The 15,608-nt window shown below is 39.8% G+C and overlaps 1 protein-coding gene across 1 annotated transcript in view; it reads left to right on the plus strand.

The window, feature by feature from the left end:
- The window catches only part of LOC147320457 (uncharacterized), a 54,842-nt gene that overhangs the window by 11,783 nt on the left and 27,451 nt on the right, over positions 1–15,608 (plus strand). The window contains exon 3 of the mRNA XM_086308461.1: positions 5,325–5,382. Coding sequence (XP_086164587.1) covers positions 5,325–5,382 — 58 coding nt within the window. The remainder of the gene's footprint in view (positions 1–5,324; positions 5,383–15,608) is intronic.

Below are 15,608 nucleotides of genomic sequence, written 5' to 3' on the forward strand. Positions count from 1 at the left end.
CCTATGGCACACACATTTTCAGTTTGCACACTTGGTTCGAAAGTGACGAAATTACAAAGCCAGTCTGAAGAATTTGCTTTGAGATTCCTTTTTTGTTTTTTATATTGGTGCATAAGGTTTTAAAAAAGCCACAAAGGTTTTAGTTGTGCAGTCAGCACCAGTCTCAGTGTTACGATGGCCTAGCAAAGTGAAGACCACATTTTTGCTTGACAACCAAAGGGTGGTTTGTGCAGCATTAAAAAGCTTTTAGTTAGATTAAGATGCATCGACTGATTGGTGGAATATTATTTTAAACGGAGCCGGAGACACTGCCTTTAGTTTCATTAAAGAGATAATAATAGTACTTTGAAGTAACTTAACATTATTTCAGAAACTAAAATTGAAAACTACAAAGGCAAAACAGGTATTATTACCTTTTGTATTTCCTCTAAGTGTTATCAATTTATTTATTTTTTAATTCAAAATAAATCATGCCTACTTCTTCTAAAATTAAAGCTCTTTGTCCTTTTTATTCTGGTGGCCAAAAAGAATCTTTAATAACTTCACGGCAAATGTTTTCTACAGTTTCAGGGACAGGATAATAATTTATACTGAATAAGTTAAAACCAATTTTTTTTTACGTCCCACTCACCAAAAAGCATGTTTTCACACCACCACTTATCCACTTTTCGCACTTTATTATTTTGTTGAAAGGAAGAAAAGTATTTCAAGGATATATGAGATTTTTTTTTCCCTCCTCCATCATTGGAGTGGCTTGTTGTTTGTGTTTGACAGCAGTCGGCATGCTGATCTCTGGTAGGGGCAGAGAGAAACAAAGTAAACATACTTGTGCTCGGACATACCTGTCGAGACATTGATGTGCTGTGTTAGCAGTTTTATTGTTAACAGCTGGATCGATGACTAAAAAACAGTCGGACCACTTAAAGGTTACAAAATAAACATTTGTAAATGAGGTTACAGAGTTGGTCCACCCTCTTGACATCTGTTGGATGGATTAATATGAAAATTTGTACATGTATTGGCCCAGAGGTCATCACTAATGGCTTGGTGATCCCCTGAATATGCAGCTAAATATCTCATGAAATACTTGGTTTGTCATAAATTTTGCTACGTGGATCAGTTTTAATACATGTTACTCAAAACGTCTGCTAACCGATGATCTCCCCGTTACTTTCAGCTGCAGTGTGAACATGGTAAACATTAAATCAGAGGGGTGTACTGTGAAGTGAGGTTAATGAGTCAGTGAGCTACGTGGAGCTTAAAGACATGGCAACGCATACTGCACAGCTTACCTGGTCCGTTGGAGGGTGTGCTGTTTTGGCTTGCATAAGTATAAGTAGTATTTTCACCAGTTATTTCCCTGAAATTATGATCTAAGTGCGATAAATGGTCTCATTTGATAAAATATTTTATGTACGCAAAACTGTTGAGTTGCTACTGATTGAACCCATGCAGTACAACTTCATCTGTGTCAGCTGTATACTATGTCTTGCGAGGAATTTACTCAATTGATGATGTTGGGGTTGGTTTTTTTAATTTAATTTATTTTTTTTGCTTGAATTTCTTGTTTGAAGCTCTCAGATTAAAAGACTGGTCATTTAGAGGTATTTATCACATTTTTTTCACTTTCATGTCTCATCTAACTATGTTTTTTTCTCCATCTCCTGCTAAGTCAGCATTATCCCACAGCCTACCCAAGTGGTTTGATTAGTTTGGTATCAAGTGCAAAGTTGTTTGGACCCAATATTTGAGTGGCGACAAGTTATTAAGAATGAGGCCAAATGTTTAAAATGCCCGAATTTCCTCTTTCTAAACCTGCCTGATTATTTGCATTTAATTGGCTGCAGCTGTTCTGGTCTCTAAATGAGACTGGTACCTCTGAATTGTGTACCCTTTCACTGTGGGCTGTTTGGATTTATCTGGATGAAAAAATCTCAGCTTGTACTCCTTTGTATACTTGATAGATTTGTTTGACATGTAATTGTCTGTGCATGTGACTTCATTTTTTCCCCCATACGTGCAAACAAACATTTGAGTACACACAGTCAAGAAAATACTTCCTACCAACCAGTTAGTGGAGCACCGAAGGGCCTCCTGGTTCCTGTGTATTTCACAGAGCTTTACTTTTAGGGCGAGCCTCGCTACTTAGTTAAACAAAAGGGCCTCCATGTTGGTCCTCTAGGTAAACACACTTTCCTGAGAAAACACGGACACAGTTACACTTTAACCTGCCCGGGAGGCCACAACTACATCCTCCCGGACAGTTTAGATCGAACTGGGCTATAGTTCAGACCCTCAGTGAGAATCATGTGCTGCACGTGAAACCATGCAGGCCTGTCAAACAATGGTGCCTTTGACAGCCGTGCTCCCCCTCCCTAGTCCACAGTACAGTCAGAGCACTGTCTCTCTAGGGCTTGGATGTCACTCCCCATCTCTGTTGTGCTCCCCTGGAGCTGACCAGCTGGCTTCTAGGCTCTGGGATGTGAAAAGCAGCAGCACAGAGGAGCTACAGTCAAAGTTTAGCCCGCATTAGCTCTTCAGAGAGGCCAGCAGCAACTCAAGCCAACCAAGTTGAAGTTGTTCCACGTAATTAACCTGATAAGTTCAGCCACTTGAGAGTAGCCTGAGCTGGTCCTTTGACCCACCTGACATAATATCATCTTTTGCCCCTTAATCCTGCTCTGCAATGTTTTTCACATTTTCACACACATTTTTTTTACATACACACTAACCACAGTGTAATAATCCTATACAGACAATATACAGAATTTGCTTTCTCAGCATGGCAAAAATGTGAATTATAGTCTTTTTTAAGCAATGAACTACAATTAAAATCACTCCCGGTTAGCAAAGACTGCAGGGATTGAGCAATTGCCTGAAGAAACACAAGTCAGTCAAATTTTAATAAAATGCAGATGGCTAAGCTCAAATGTGTTTCATGCTCTGGATTCTCAAGTATCCACAAGGCATTGCAGCATTAACAATTGTTCAGCTCTATAAGTCGCTGGCGTGCAGTGCAGGTACTGCATGTCGTGTCTAACTCACAGGTCATTCTAACTACATGCAGCAATGTCGCTTGTTGAAGTATCTCTGCCTGTAATGCAAAATAGAGAGAAGAAAGCATATTACTGTGCCTCCATTACTGCACAAACAAAGGTTTGAGTGTGCTTTGAAGCCATTGTGACTGGAGACCTTTTTGTACACTCAGAATGAAGTGGCTGACTGAAGTCTCAAGCTTGAACAGATTTCAACATTAGGAACACTGAATAAAGCATTCTTATCTCTCTGCTAGATGATGGACATATAGGCAAGCGATGAGAGTTATATGATGTTATAGTTATGCAGAGCTGCCACCTCCCCCAGGCAGTGGCGGTCATGTAAACAGACAACGCTCTAGAGGAATGCTGGACTCTGTGACCTCCCGCCCCGACTGCTGTTACAGTGCACTGAGTTCAGTTAAAACAACCCTCCCCACGCTGCGCCTCCCCAGAGCTCCGCCTCGCCCGCCCTAGTCTGAGGCCCCTCAGGGTGGAAAAAACACACCTCTTTCACCCAACACCGCAGCCTGTTCACATATACATATACACGTACATGAACAGACACACACAGAAAGACAAGTGGCCCTTTTCTTTGCCATCCCAGCCATCAGGACATCAAGCTCCGGTTTCAGGCTGCCTTGTTCTTTGGTTAAACGTACTTGGTCCTCCTTTTATTCCTTCGTTCCTGTAGAGTTAAAAAAAAAAATCATGGGTATACTGTTCAGTCCTATATTTTCAGGCTTAGTTGTTTCTTTTTTGGGAATTTAATTGTAAAATTAGCCTGTCCCTGACACTGAGGAGCTCTAAGGCATTCTTTCCTCTTACCAGTCAGTATTTCAAATTCGCTAACTGATAACACTGACCTCAATTTTTGTTAGAAAATAGAACCGAATGAATTTTTTAAAAAAATTACTTTTGTAAAAAGCTTGTTTTTCTGATTAAACTCTTTCCCCGCTTTAAATAAACATTCAGTGAAATGTGGTTTGGGAGGCGTATACTACAGTGTCAAGCAGACACTGCCATCTGCTGGAGTGCAAATTGAGGTGAAAGAGCAGGTCAGCAAGGATGAAGGCTCTAAGATGCTGGTTTGTAAAGTCAAACAGACTTACATCTGACAAAGTGCTGAGCAGCAGAGGAAAAGCAAGACAGACACTGAGAGCCACATCTAACAGAAATTCACTCTGTTTCTCAGTCACACACGAGTTGTAACCCCGCTAAGATCCCTTGAATAAATCAAGTCAGTCAGAGGGAAGACCTAGTTAAAACGTAGCATGAAGCTGAGCTGCAGCTGCTTATATGTCATGGTTTATGAATCTTAAGTGGATTTTGTAATTGATTGCAGAAGCAGAGTGATGATTATCGCTTTGCTGGAACTCGTCACATTAAACACAAGAGGCCTAACACATGTATGCGTTACTTGTGCACACAGTTAGACATGTGGATGCACACATACACAGAGGCACACACACATGCAGACACACACACACTCACACGCACACAATCACAGTTAGCCGTTGTCTGAGGAAATGAGGAGCTGTCTGGTGCCATAGCAACCAATGCGGATATCCCACCCTTCTAGAGCAAGACAGAAAAAAAACCCCAACAAAAAAACAAAAGTGGCAATGAGAGATTGACAAGGCCCTAATGAGATCCCTGCTACAGAGATTATCTATCTATTTATCTGTCTGTTTGTCTCATCTAGCTACTGTCTGTCTTGTGGTCCCATTCGGTTTATCACAGACCGAATGGGAAAAGTAGAAAACGTTAAACCGCAGCTACGGCAACATCAAGAAATTTTAGGAAACAAAATGTAAGGAACAGAATAGCCACGCGTGGGTGAGAAAGGTGAGCGCACACTGATGTGGAAGGAGAGAAATGAAACAAGGCAAGACAAAAAATGCTCAGACTACTCTCTGGGGCACGTCTGTCTGTTGTGAGCACTGAGCCATTGCCTAAAAACACAGACACTGCCGCAGTCTGCATCAGCCTCCCTTTCACCGCCGTGGCTCCCGTTTGAACTGCGCTCATATGTAATACTATTATTCTGGCCCATATACCAGGTTACATAACACTCCGAGCCAAATCCTGACCTCAATCTGCAAAACAGTCACTCTTGCACTGATCAGAATGTTAGATTCCTTATGAGCACTGACGTATGTGGAGCACAGCAACAAAAAAATAGTCAAGACGTCACAGGACTGTTAATAGCCAAAGTTTGCTGGTTTGGTACTACCTACTCTGCATATGAGCTAATGACCATTGTTATTGTTTTTTCCCCTTCTGTAGGTGGCTCTAAGAACTTCTGGAATGGATGGAGAGCACCAACTGCGTTACCCCCCACCCGGTAAGTTTAGCCCTTATCGAGTCTCACTTCCTGGGCTGGCCTGCAGGTGGAAGTCACACCCACGGCTATGTACGCCACAAACAACATCCCTGTTGGAAAAAGACTCCACTCCCATTTACTTTTCCTATCTATCAAGTCTGTGTGATGTGATAATCATTGTTTGTGGCCACTTCATATCAGTAGTACAGCAGAGTGATAGTCTGTGTGTCTGTGTGGTGCTGATGCTATTTATGTCAGCAGCGTATGGCAGAAGACCACAAGAAGTGACTCACAGCACTGACATGACCTAAATCTTTTTTTTCTTTACTGCAGTGTCATTGTGTTGTCTTTGTGTGAAGCCAGCCAGCTTTGCTCACACTGTTGGGCTTTGATGTGCTGCCCTGAAGTGAGTGTGGAACATGTCAGTGAAACTGTAGAGTCAGAGAGATGGCTGAATGAGACTCGAGAGAGGCCGTGACTTTGACTTGTGTGAAAAAGCGCTTTATAGATTAAAATAAATGTGTCTCTTGTTAGACTGCTAGTCAGGGATCATCGTAGGGGAGGTAACCCCTTAGTACAGATCCAACTTTTCCCTAAAGATATATATTATCCTCACATGACCTAGTTTTACCATTTCAATAATTCTTTGTGGATGAATTTACAGCCCTCGAAAAATCTTAGTAGAGGTGCCTCAGTCCTCCACTGCACCTTTACACTCGGTCCACTTGTGAATGAAGTTTATTGAAAATCATTGGGCCGTTCATCTGCCTCCATGCTGTTGTTCTGTTACCTGGCGTGGCCCCGAGTGCCTCCTTCTCCTCTTCAGGAGTGCAGCGGCTGCAGCCCCACCTGACGCACTTAACTGTTTGCCTACTGATCTACGCCTTGGCTCGGAGTGGGGATTGGACTACCAGCCAATAACAGTCCTCATTCTGACAGCACTGAAGTGACTTGACACATGTATTCAGCCAATCAGAGAACACTGCAGCAAAGGAAGAAGGAGCCGTTAAAAAAAGGGGGGTGTCTTCGGTGTCCTGTGCTTTCACAGGTTTTGCAAGTCACAGCTAAATTGCAAAACTGAAATCAAACCAAGTTGTGCGGTTATTAACTAGCACGTAAAACCTCAACACGGCACTACTAGATGGGATTATTCATAATCAATACTGTCTTTGAATATAAGGCCTGTAGTTGATAGCAAAATGTCGGTTTTATGCTACATTGTTTAAAAGTAATCACTGCAGCTATTAATAGGCTTTTATGAGCAACACATCCCTGTCACACTGTTACTCTTGACTGCAGTGGCTAAAGCACCATGGTTTGCTTTTCACTTTTGAGACATTTGAAAAGGTTGGTTTTGATTTTTGTTGGTTATCATTCACTCACTCATAGCTTGGATTCACTCTCGGCTTATCTGGATCTAAAAAGAGACCGTCTTCCAGCAATGATGATGCATATAAAGGAAAGAAAAGCTTTCATCTGTGGGGCCTTTAGGTATATTCACCACCTCAGAAATATGGAATGCCGTCCTAAAGAATCAACCCAGGATACAGGTTGTTATCTTTAGAGTCTGTAAAGTCAGTTACCGCAGTAAAAGGTCTATTACCTTGTCTGACACAGCGTGGCAGTGCCGTCTTAACGGCTGCAGACACATGCCACATATCAGTGTCCAGCCGGCAGAGGACCTCTCTATTAGTGTGCCCCTAACTGCACATGTTACAGTCCCCTTATCGGTCAGTATTCCCTGGGAGCTTAGATGAGAGGTGGTTGTCTTGAGTTTTTATCTTGCAGTGCTGGTTGGCGATTGTGTTCGAATGATTTTTGCATTTTAACCAGATGGATACACGTTTATTTTTCACCAACGTGATGTGTGTTATGTAAGTAGGGTGTGGTCTAGTTGGCATCTGTCGGTTTACATTTAAGTACAATATTTTTAAAAAGTAATAAATAATCAACGCTGCTTTTTATTACTCAGAAATATGTAATATATTAACAGCGTGAGCATGCGCGCTTTATTGAGAGGTGATCCCGTGTAGTCGCTGCCTTTATCACCTTTGAAAAGGATATTTTTTGTTATTAGTTTTTAGCTGATTATTAATGTAACATGTTAAATGAAATTTCAACAAACTTTTTTGGAAAGTTCAGCTGTGTGGTTAAAAAAACAAACAAGTAATTAGTTTGTGTTGTGAGTCTGGATCAGGATGCAGGTCAAGGATTATTTTTAATGAATTTTTAAACACTGAGATATGACAAAATTTTTAAAAAGAAGCATTTTGCTTTTGCTTCCTGAGCATGAGTGTGATTGGGTTATTTTGACAAAGATTATCAGTGTTTCGGAATTCTTTGTTTTGTTATCCTGACTTTTTGGAAAAATGTTCCTTCCATGAGCCTTGTAGGGTTTACTTTAAAGTCACGATATGTCCGTTTTTTTTTAGTCTATAAAAAAAAAACAAAGTTTCAGTTCTCGGGACGAAAGTCACAACAGCCGGTCCAATAATCCTTTGGTTCAGAACCTATAAAATCTACTTTTAAGTGACATATCATCATCTTCCGAACAACCATGTTTATATTCCTTTTGTGTTTGAACACTTACGTCGAAAAAAGGTCATGTGATACCTGGGCCACAGGATAAGTTTATTTGTCTGCGTGTTGTTTTCTCTGTCTATATGAAAGGTAAAGCACTGATTTAAAAAAAGAAAGAAAAAAGCTTCTAAAAAAGTTGCTTATTAGATCCATGTTCAGTTTGCTTCAGCCAAACCAGTTTCTTTCTGCTACGGTTTTAATGGCAAAGCACTTACAGGCTTATTCACAACTGGATCTAGTGCTGGGTGTATTGAAAACAGAGTTTGAAAAATATTTGTATTTAAAAAGTTAAAATGTTAGATTAAAAGATCAAAAACACCTCCTAGTCTCTTACTTAAATTGTCATTAAGGGAGCTTGTCATAAGCTACTGTTTCTGCAGACCAGCATGAATTCATTACTCTGCACTGTTCTGCATGTTTACATGACTCATTTACAGACTGTAAATAATCCGTTCAAAATGAAGGGCTACAAAATTACAATTTGAGTTCTTTTTTTCATCTAGAAAATACATTTCTTGAATTGCTTCATAGCAACATTGTTATATTTTACAGGTAAAACAATCACAGGACAGTCTGTATATACAGTGCACTCTCTCATTCAGAACGTGTTGATATTTAATGATTTCTGCATATCTGTGCGACTTCAGTATTCAGGTACCGATCAAAAATTAACATGGTTTTTGATTTTATCCCGTGACCGCATCAGTATTCACGTTGATGATCAGCTCTTTTAAAATTGCATTGTGAGAGCCTGCAGACTGTAGTAGCTCTACTCACTGTGTGTATCTTTTTCCTGCCTCCATCCTTCCAAGCCTTACAGCTACAGTTCATGACTCACAAGGTACTCTGTGTGTGTGTTTTCTGTTTTATTTGTGTGCCTGAGCGTCTGAGTATACTGGAAAAGGCTATAGAGGACACAGTCCTGCATGGACTCTCAACGCTGCACAGGAGTACAAAAAACAGACATACCGGATTATTCCAGATTAGAAAATCTATGTACTTTAGTGATCGAGGATATGATTCAATGTTCTTTGGGCGGTGTTAATGTGGTTGAATGACCAATGTTTTTCATGTGGCCTCAAGAAGTGAAAGTGCGACTGAGTCATCAAATAGAGACACAATAGAACAGGAAACCACAGTGGTGCCTACACACCCTAGTGCCGTAAGCACACAGTTGGGTTACTTGATTGCTAAATTTGAAGAATTTTGCTTGCTCATTATGGCTTTCCACTGTTCAGAGTCATGTCTCACGTGTTTGGAAAGACACACCCAACAAGTGGTCTGATTTATTGCTTTGGAAACAAAAGGATTTGTTTTACAGAGAGATGTGCGGTGTTGAATCTTTCAGGCGAATTACTCACCGACATTTGAAAAAGACAGCAATTGTGCTTTTTTAGTGTTAACTGTGGATGAATATGTATCGAAGAGAAATGAAGTAGAAGAAGAAAAAAATGGTACTGTACTGGCTCACATGGTGAATAGTGATTTATATTTTAGGAATTAGACAGTCTATTAAAAGTCAGGTGAAACAGAGAGGAAAATTTGTGAGGTTGCCGAGAACTACTGCTGTCATTTCCAAAATGCGGCGTTTCAAAATGATTAGACTAAATGCAAAAGTCCTACAGGGGAGAGGGAGAATATGTCAGCTACACAGATGTAACTTTACATGTTACTCTGAACATGTCTCATGCAGAAGAATAGCTTTCAAAGATTAGTTCCCTGTAGGAAATAAATTAATCTCAAGAACTTCCTATTCAAAACAATACAACATATAAAAAGAAATGAGATTTTCCTGACAGTTTACAGACCATTTTTACTCTATATTATATCTTTTAAGGCATAGGGGCATCAACTATACCTATATGTCTTAAAGCGATATGTGAATGATTTAAAATTAGAATTAAAGGGCTGTTCCTATTTGTTGGATAAAAATAGCGAGGGATGACTTAGAGTCTGCTACTGATAATTATCATGATTCTCCTTGAATGTAGCTTGCGGTCAGTGTACCGCTGTCTGGGGAATCCTGCATGCAAATGTTAATTTTTTCTTGTTTGCTGTCTTAATCTGGCTTTCATTCTTCCTGACCAATTGCTGTCATCTGAGAGGTTCAGATTATTGGCTCTCCTTTCCCTCCTCCACAGCAGACATGTGTAACAGTCTGGTAATGTCTGTGTAATATTTGGCATTTTCCAAACTAGGGTGATCCGCTTGGTGTTTATTAAAATGACTCAGCTTCCAGAGAGTGATGTCCAAAATAAAAAAGAGCAACTTGTTTGAGGTGAAAGGCGTGACCACACGCTGTAGACGCTACAAAGATGCAGTGTCTATGACATCACCCACAGGTTTGTGAAGGGAGGTTTTCATGCCAGGATCTGGGTTAGCCAGCCCAAATTTAGGCAAAGAGGAGGTGCATGGAAGGATATGCAATAATGACTGACTGTGAGAGGCTGAGACGCCTGCCTGTCAACAAAGACACTAGAAAGATGCTCTAGATTTAGGAGCCTATTGGTCTTTGAGAGTCTGTCACCTGTCCTGAATCTTACAGAAACATTTATCAAAATTAAGCAAAATTCATTTTGTTAAGAGGGTAAACCTCTCTGTTTTAAGAATTTGCCAGACCTGCTGTGCTTTTTCAGATTCTTAAATATTTAGATTCGAATTTTGGTGACTGTTAAATTACGTGCAGGTGACGCATGTTGAACGTGACACGCGAAACAAACGCAAATAGGTGGGATGATGAAGTGAACATAATACACAGGAAAATCAAAACAACTGGGACTTCAAATAAATGTTTTTTTTACACCCCCATAGATGTTAATAAGTGCTATATGTCCGATTGGCACACCCATTATGGAGGAGATGTGCTACAATCTTTATAGTAAGATGTATTGTTTTCTGTAATAAAAGTCACAAAATGAAATCTTTGCTAATAGGCAACCAGTATGGTAACACCTAACAGCAGCCTTTTATGGGCAGATATTTTAAATTCCATAAATTAAATAGAATTTGGTCACTGAGATTAAAAGACTGCATGTTTAGAATTAACAGGGTTTCTTTTTGTTTGTTTTTATTTTTAAATTGAAGGCTGGAAAATTTACCCAAAGTAAAGTTTACAAAGCAAGTTACAATTGTGCTATGCATGTGCAAATTTATAGGTTATGGCTTTATGAATGGCTCAGTCTAATGTGTTGACACTATCATGTTTCCCAATATCTGAACAAATGCTATTCTAATGAGCACTAGCGAGGCAATTACCAAAGAAGAAATTATGGCAAAATGTCTTCTTTGTAATGTCTCTGCTAATACGAAGTAGTAGATGTGAAGTTCTGTTGTTGTTCTTGGATGATTTAGACTGAGTGTGCAGGACTGTCTGGTTAGTCGCTCACGTTTTCCCTGAAAATCCTCACCTTGATGCGTGTCTGACTTCAGTACTTCAAGCCCTTCACCTTTAATCCTCATTTAGTGTCATGTGATCATTTTATCCTTTTCACACTAATGGTGTGATTTGTTTCTGTCGTGTAACAGTGGGTAGAATTTTAATAGGAACGCACTGTTATTGTGCTCAATGTTTGTGATCTTTGACTTTTTCCACTTTTTTGATATGATCTTTAGCAGCTGCCCAAATAGCATAATTGTGTGCACAGTTGCACAAACTCTCTTGATGATTCACTGAGACATTTGGTGCAAATTAAGTTGTGGCACAAATATGACTCCCAAAATAATACTTGAACAGAGCAATTTAGATCCAGTCACAGCTGAAGCATACTTTACACACAGATAGATTGATCTCTCCGTCATGTGCTTGGCTCATTGGTTGCTGAGGTCCTGTGGTAATAATTACTTGGTGAAACTTGGTGTAAAGTGCACAGTGTTTTAAATTACCAAGAATAATTTAATGAGTAGTTCTAGTGCTTATTCATATCTATAAAGTAGCTGGGTCCTCAAGGTTTCTGGATAGTGACACTTTTTCTGTAATTTTGCCTCTGTTTGCAACCACAGTGGATTTTAAGTCAAATAATCAAGATGAGATTCAAGTGCAGGTCAATTCACGTTTAATTCAAGAGGTTTTACCAAAGTTTTAAATGAAAGGTTTACACTTCCACATTTTCAGAAGGTCGAAATTAATTGGACAAACGAACCAAAATTTAAATACAAGAATCGTTTTCTCCCCCTAAAAGGGAGGGTGTGCAGTCGGTTCCATTTGTTTGTCTGTCTGTTTGTATGGCATCCACAGTTTTCATTATATAGTGTTCAAATGTTGTGTGATGGTAGATAACAACATCTTAGGCTAGGGCTGTTTGATATAACGATATATATCGGATGACGATATAAAGACGTCTATCATTTCATTTTACGCTATCGTTTGTTTTGTGGTGTCGCAAAATAAACTGTTTACAGCAATATTTTTTCGTCGTTCTGATGGTCACTGTAGTGGCTATATTAATTTCTTCTTTCTCTCTTTCTCTTATATTTAATATAACCACACTACAGATGGACAAGCGCATGTTTTATGCGTTGTCGTTAGCAACAACGACGGTAACACCATCGCATGTCCGCTTGTTTATGTTCCACGTAAACCTTTCACATCCTGGGCCATCTGACCTCAGGAATTCGCATGATAAGGTGGGGCCAGGTTTCACAATGAACACACCCGAAACTCTGGCTGATTGGGACCCACGCCCAGTTTCCCACCTTGGCTCAGGCGATTAGAGGATCATCAGGGGGTCCTTTTGTCCCTCTGTGGGGGGTCACTCCCACTAGGTTTATATCTGGGACTCTCCACCATTTGACCTTAGAACTGAAGAAGCTTCTCGGATGAGAGGTGAAACGTCTTCAAGCAACTTAAAGAAGTCCAGACGCTTTTCTTTGCAAGCTCCTTGGGCCTTTCACAATAAAGCTCAAGATCCTGTTGAGACTAGAGATGGACCGATCCGATATTACGTATCGGTATCGGTCCGATACTGACCTAAATTACTGGATCGGATATCAGAGAAAAATAAAAAATGTAATCCGATCCATTAAACATCACGAAAGCACCTCACAAAACTTGCAACACGCCGTAACTCACCTCAGAACGTTAGCACGTCGGAGCAGTATGCATCACGTGATAGAGCGGCTGTGGCATGCCGGACCTGTCGGTGGTCTGGATAGCATTTGGAGCTTCGCTAGCAACCCGGCATTTCATCTCCGACAAAGTTATCCCCGAGAGAAGTAAAGCAAGTGTGTAAGTCCATCTCTGAATGTTTGTAAAGCATTCCTGCGTTAAGCTTAACGAGCGACTGCCTCTCGCTCTCCGGCTGCTACTTCAATCGTGAAACTGCTTAACGATCAGCTGATCGGCTTTTCTGTCGCGAGTCCGTGTCTCTTGTTTGTTTTTGGCCCACTTTGCACCAGAAAGAGGAAACCAGCGGCTGAACAACAGCAGCACGTTTAAGCTTGATCAGCTGTTGTTAGAATGTATTTAATATTACTTTCTACTCGAGGATCTTTTTCTACGTAGCTGACGGCTGTAACTGTGCAGGGGCGCATCTAGCAAAGTTTAGCCAGGGGGGCCGATAGGGCATTAACTGGGAAAAGGGGGCACAAAGACATACTTTTCTTTCTTATTCTCATTTAAGATGTCTCGCTTTTAATTATTTAATATTTATCTGAATCTTACACCCAAAGTTTTAATCTGATGTAAAATGTATAGAAGTCCATTACTGTATATAGTAACTATTAAGTCTAATATACCCTAGTAAGCTATAGTACTTTTTCCTTTGGGAAGGTACCATCTGTGCAGTCTGCAATTTTGTTGAAGAAAGATGTTGAATCTATTTAATATTTCTTGAAAAAGAATTGATTTCCGTGCATTTTTTTTCACACTGCATCAAATTAAGGTTGATTACGTCGATTAAGCATCATGAGGTGGAGCGTGAGGGGTGGTTCCCTATTTTTTATTTATTTATTTTTGTTGTTGCTGGGAGTTGGAACCCTGTTAGTTAGGTTGCTTAATATTTATGCTAAGTACTCTTTAAAATACCAGAATAGGGAGGATGGTGTAGGTTTAAGTTTATTAGATTGATCAGTATTGCTGAACTATGAAATATTTTTTTTTGCATACAGGTATAACAGAATAGCTTTAGTGTAGTTGTTGTTTTAAACTTGAGTATGAACTTATACAAAATGCAGCAAGATATTTAAAAAACAGTTTTGTTGATTAAAAAACACTATATCGGATTCATATCGGTATCGGCAGATATCCAAATTTATGATATCGGTATCGGACATAAAAAAGTGGTATCGTGCCATCTCTAGTTGAGACTTTTCAAAATAAACTGAATCATGTGAAAGAGCAGATTATTTATGGATGAGAAGTAAAAAAGAGCCGTCAGGTGCTAAAAAATAAACCTTAGACTCAAACGTTAGAACAGGCAACTCGCAGCACGCCGTGTAATAAATACTCACAAAGAAAACGGCGGCCTTTACAACTTATGTCTAAAAATGTATAGTTTCATGCATCGGTTAAAACACTCGACTCCAGCTACATGACGCGCAGCTGGGAACACTTCCCGCAAGACGAGCTGCCCGAGATTCACATAATTTACAGAAAGTGTTACATTTTTGTGATTTATATCGTTATCGGGACGATAGAATTCTTATATCAGGATATGAGATTTTGGTCATATCGCACAGCCCTATCTTAGGCTGATTTCATTTTGGCAAAAATCGGGTCAATCATTTATGGATCCTCTTCAAACTTCACAACACTATACTAGAACCTGCAGGACGTGAATACTTCGGACGACTAAGCATTTAACCTTGATCTAACATTGTTAGCGCCCATGGACCTTGGAAAAAAAGTCAAGAAACCAAATCGAGTAATATATCATATGAGAGGGCATGAAGAGAGCGGTACGATACACTTTTTATTTTTTCGATGTAATGCCCTGTGACATCACAATGACACCATAAAGTTTCGCAAAATCACACACTGCATAAATATATGTTAACATTTACAGTTTTACAGTTTAGAAAAGCCAAAGATTTCAGCCAATTCTGTAAAGATAATAAAATACACAATTTTAATATGTAATGCTTTTAGGTCATAGAGCAAATTTACAAATCCTTTACTGCCTTGACTGATTGCCTGAACCCTAGAAACCAAATATAGTTTTCTCCTTTGAGATGCTCCAGACCTTGACTACAGCCGCCTCTGTAGTAAAGGGTTTCTGTTTGTCTGTGCGTCTCACTGACCTCAGTCAGGTGACTGACTTGAATGTTGGAGAATATTATCTTTCTTTACTTTAAGAAACTCTTGGGTTTCTTTTGCTCTAAACTTTAGATCATTATCTGTTTGCACTGTGAAGCTCTGTTTGATCGGTTTTGCAGCATTTGGCGAAATCTGAGCAGAGAGCATTGCTCTGTACACTTTATAATTTACCCTGATGCTTCTTCTATCTGCAGTCACATCATCAATAAACACTATTGGTGTGGTTCCAGTCACAGCCATGCATGCCCATGCCATAGCATGTTTGACATGTTTGACAGATGATGCGGTGTGTTTCGGATCACGAGCTGCTCTCCTTCTCCAAATTTTTCTCTTTCCATCATTGTGGTACAAATTAATATCGGTTTCAACTCTCCAAATTATATTTTCCTGAGCTGTGCAGTGTCTTTTCAAATAT

This window comes from Aulonocara sp. 'chitande type north' Nkhata Bay, linkage group LG10 (genome assembly GCF_057382095.1).
Source record: "Aulonocara sp. 'chitande type north' Nkhata Bay isolate Kocher_YH1m ecotype deep benthic linkage group LG10, A_spYH_male_GT1.1, whole genome shotgun sequence".
Classification (NCBI taxonomy): Eukaryota; Metazoa; Chordata; class Actinopteri; order Cichliformes; family Cichlidae; genus Aulonocara; species Aulonocara sp. 'chitande type north' Nkhata Bay.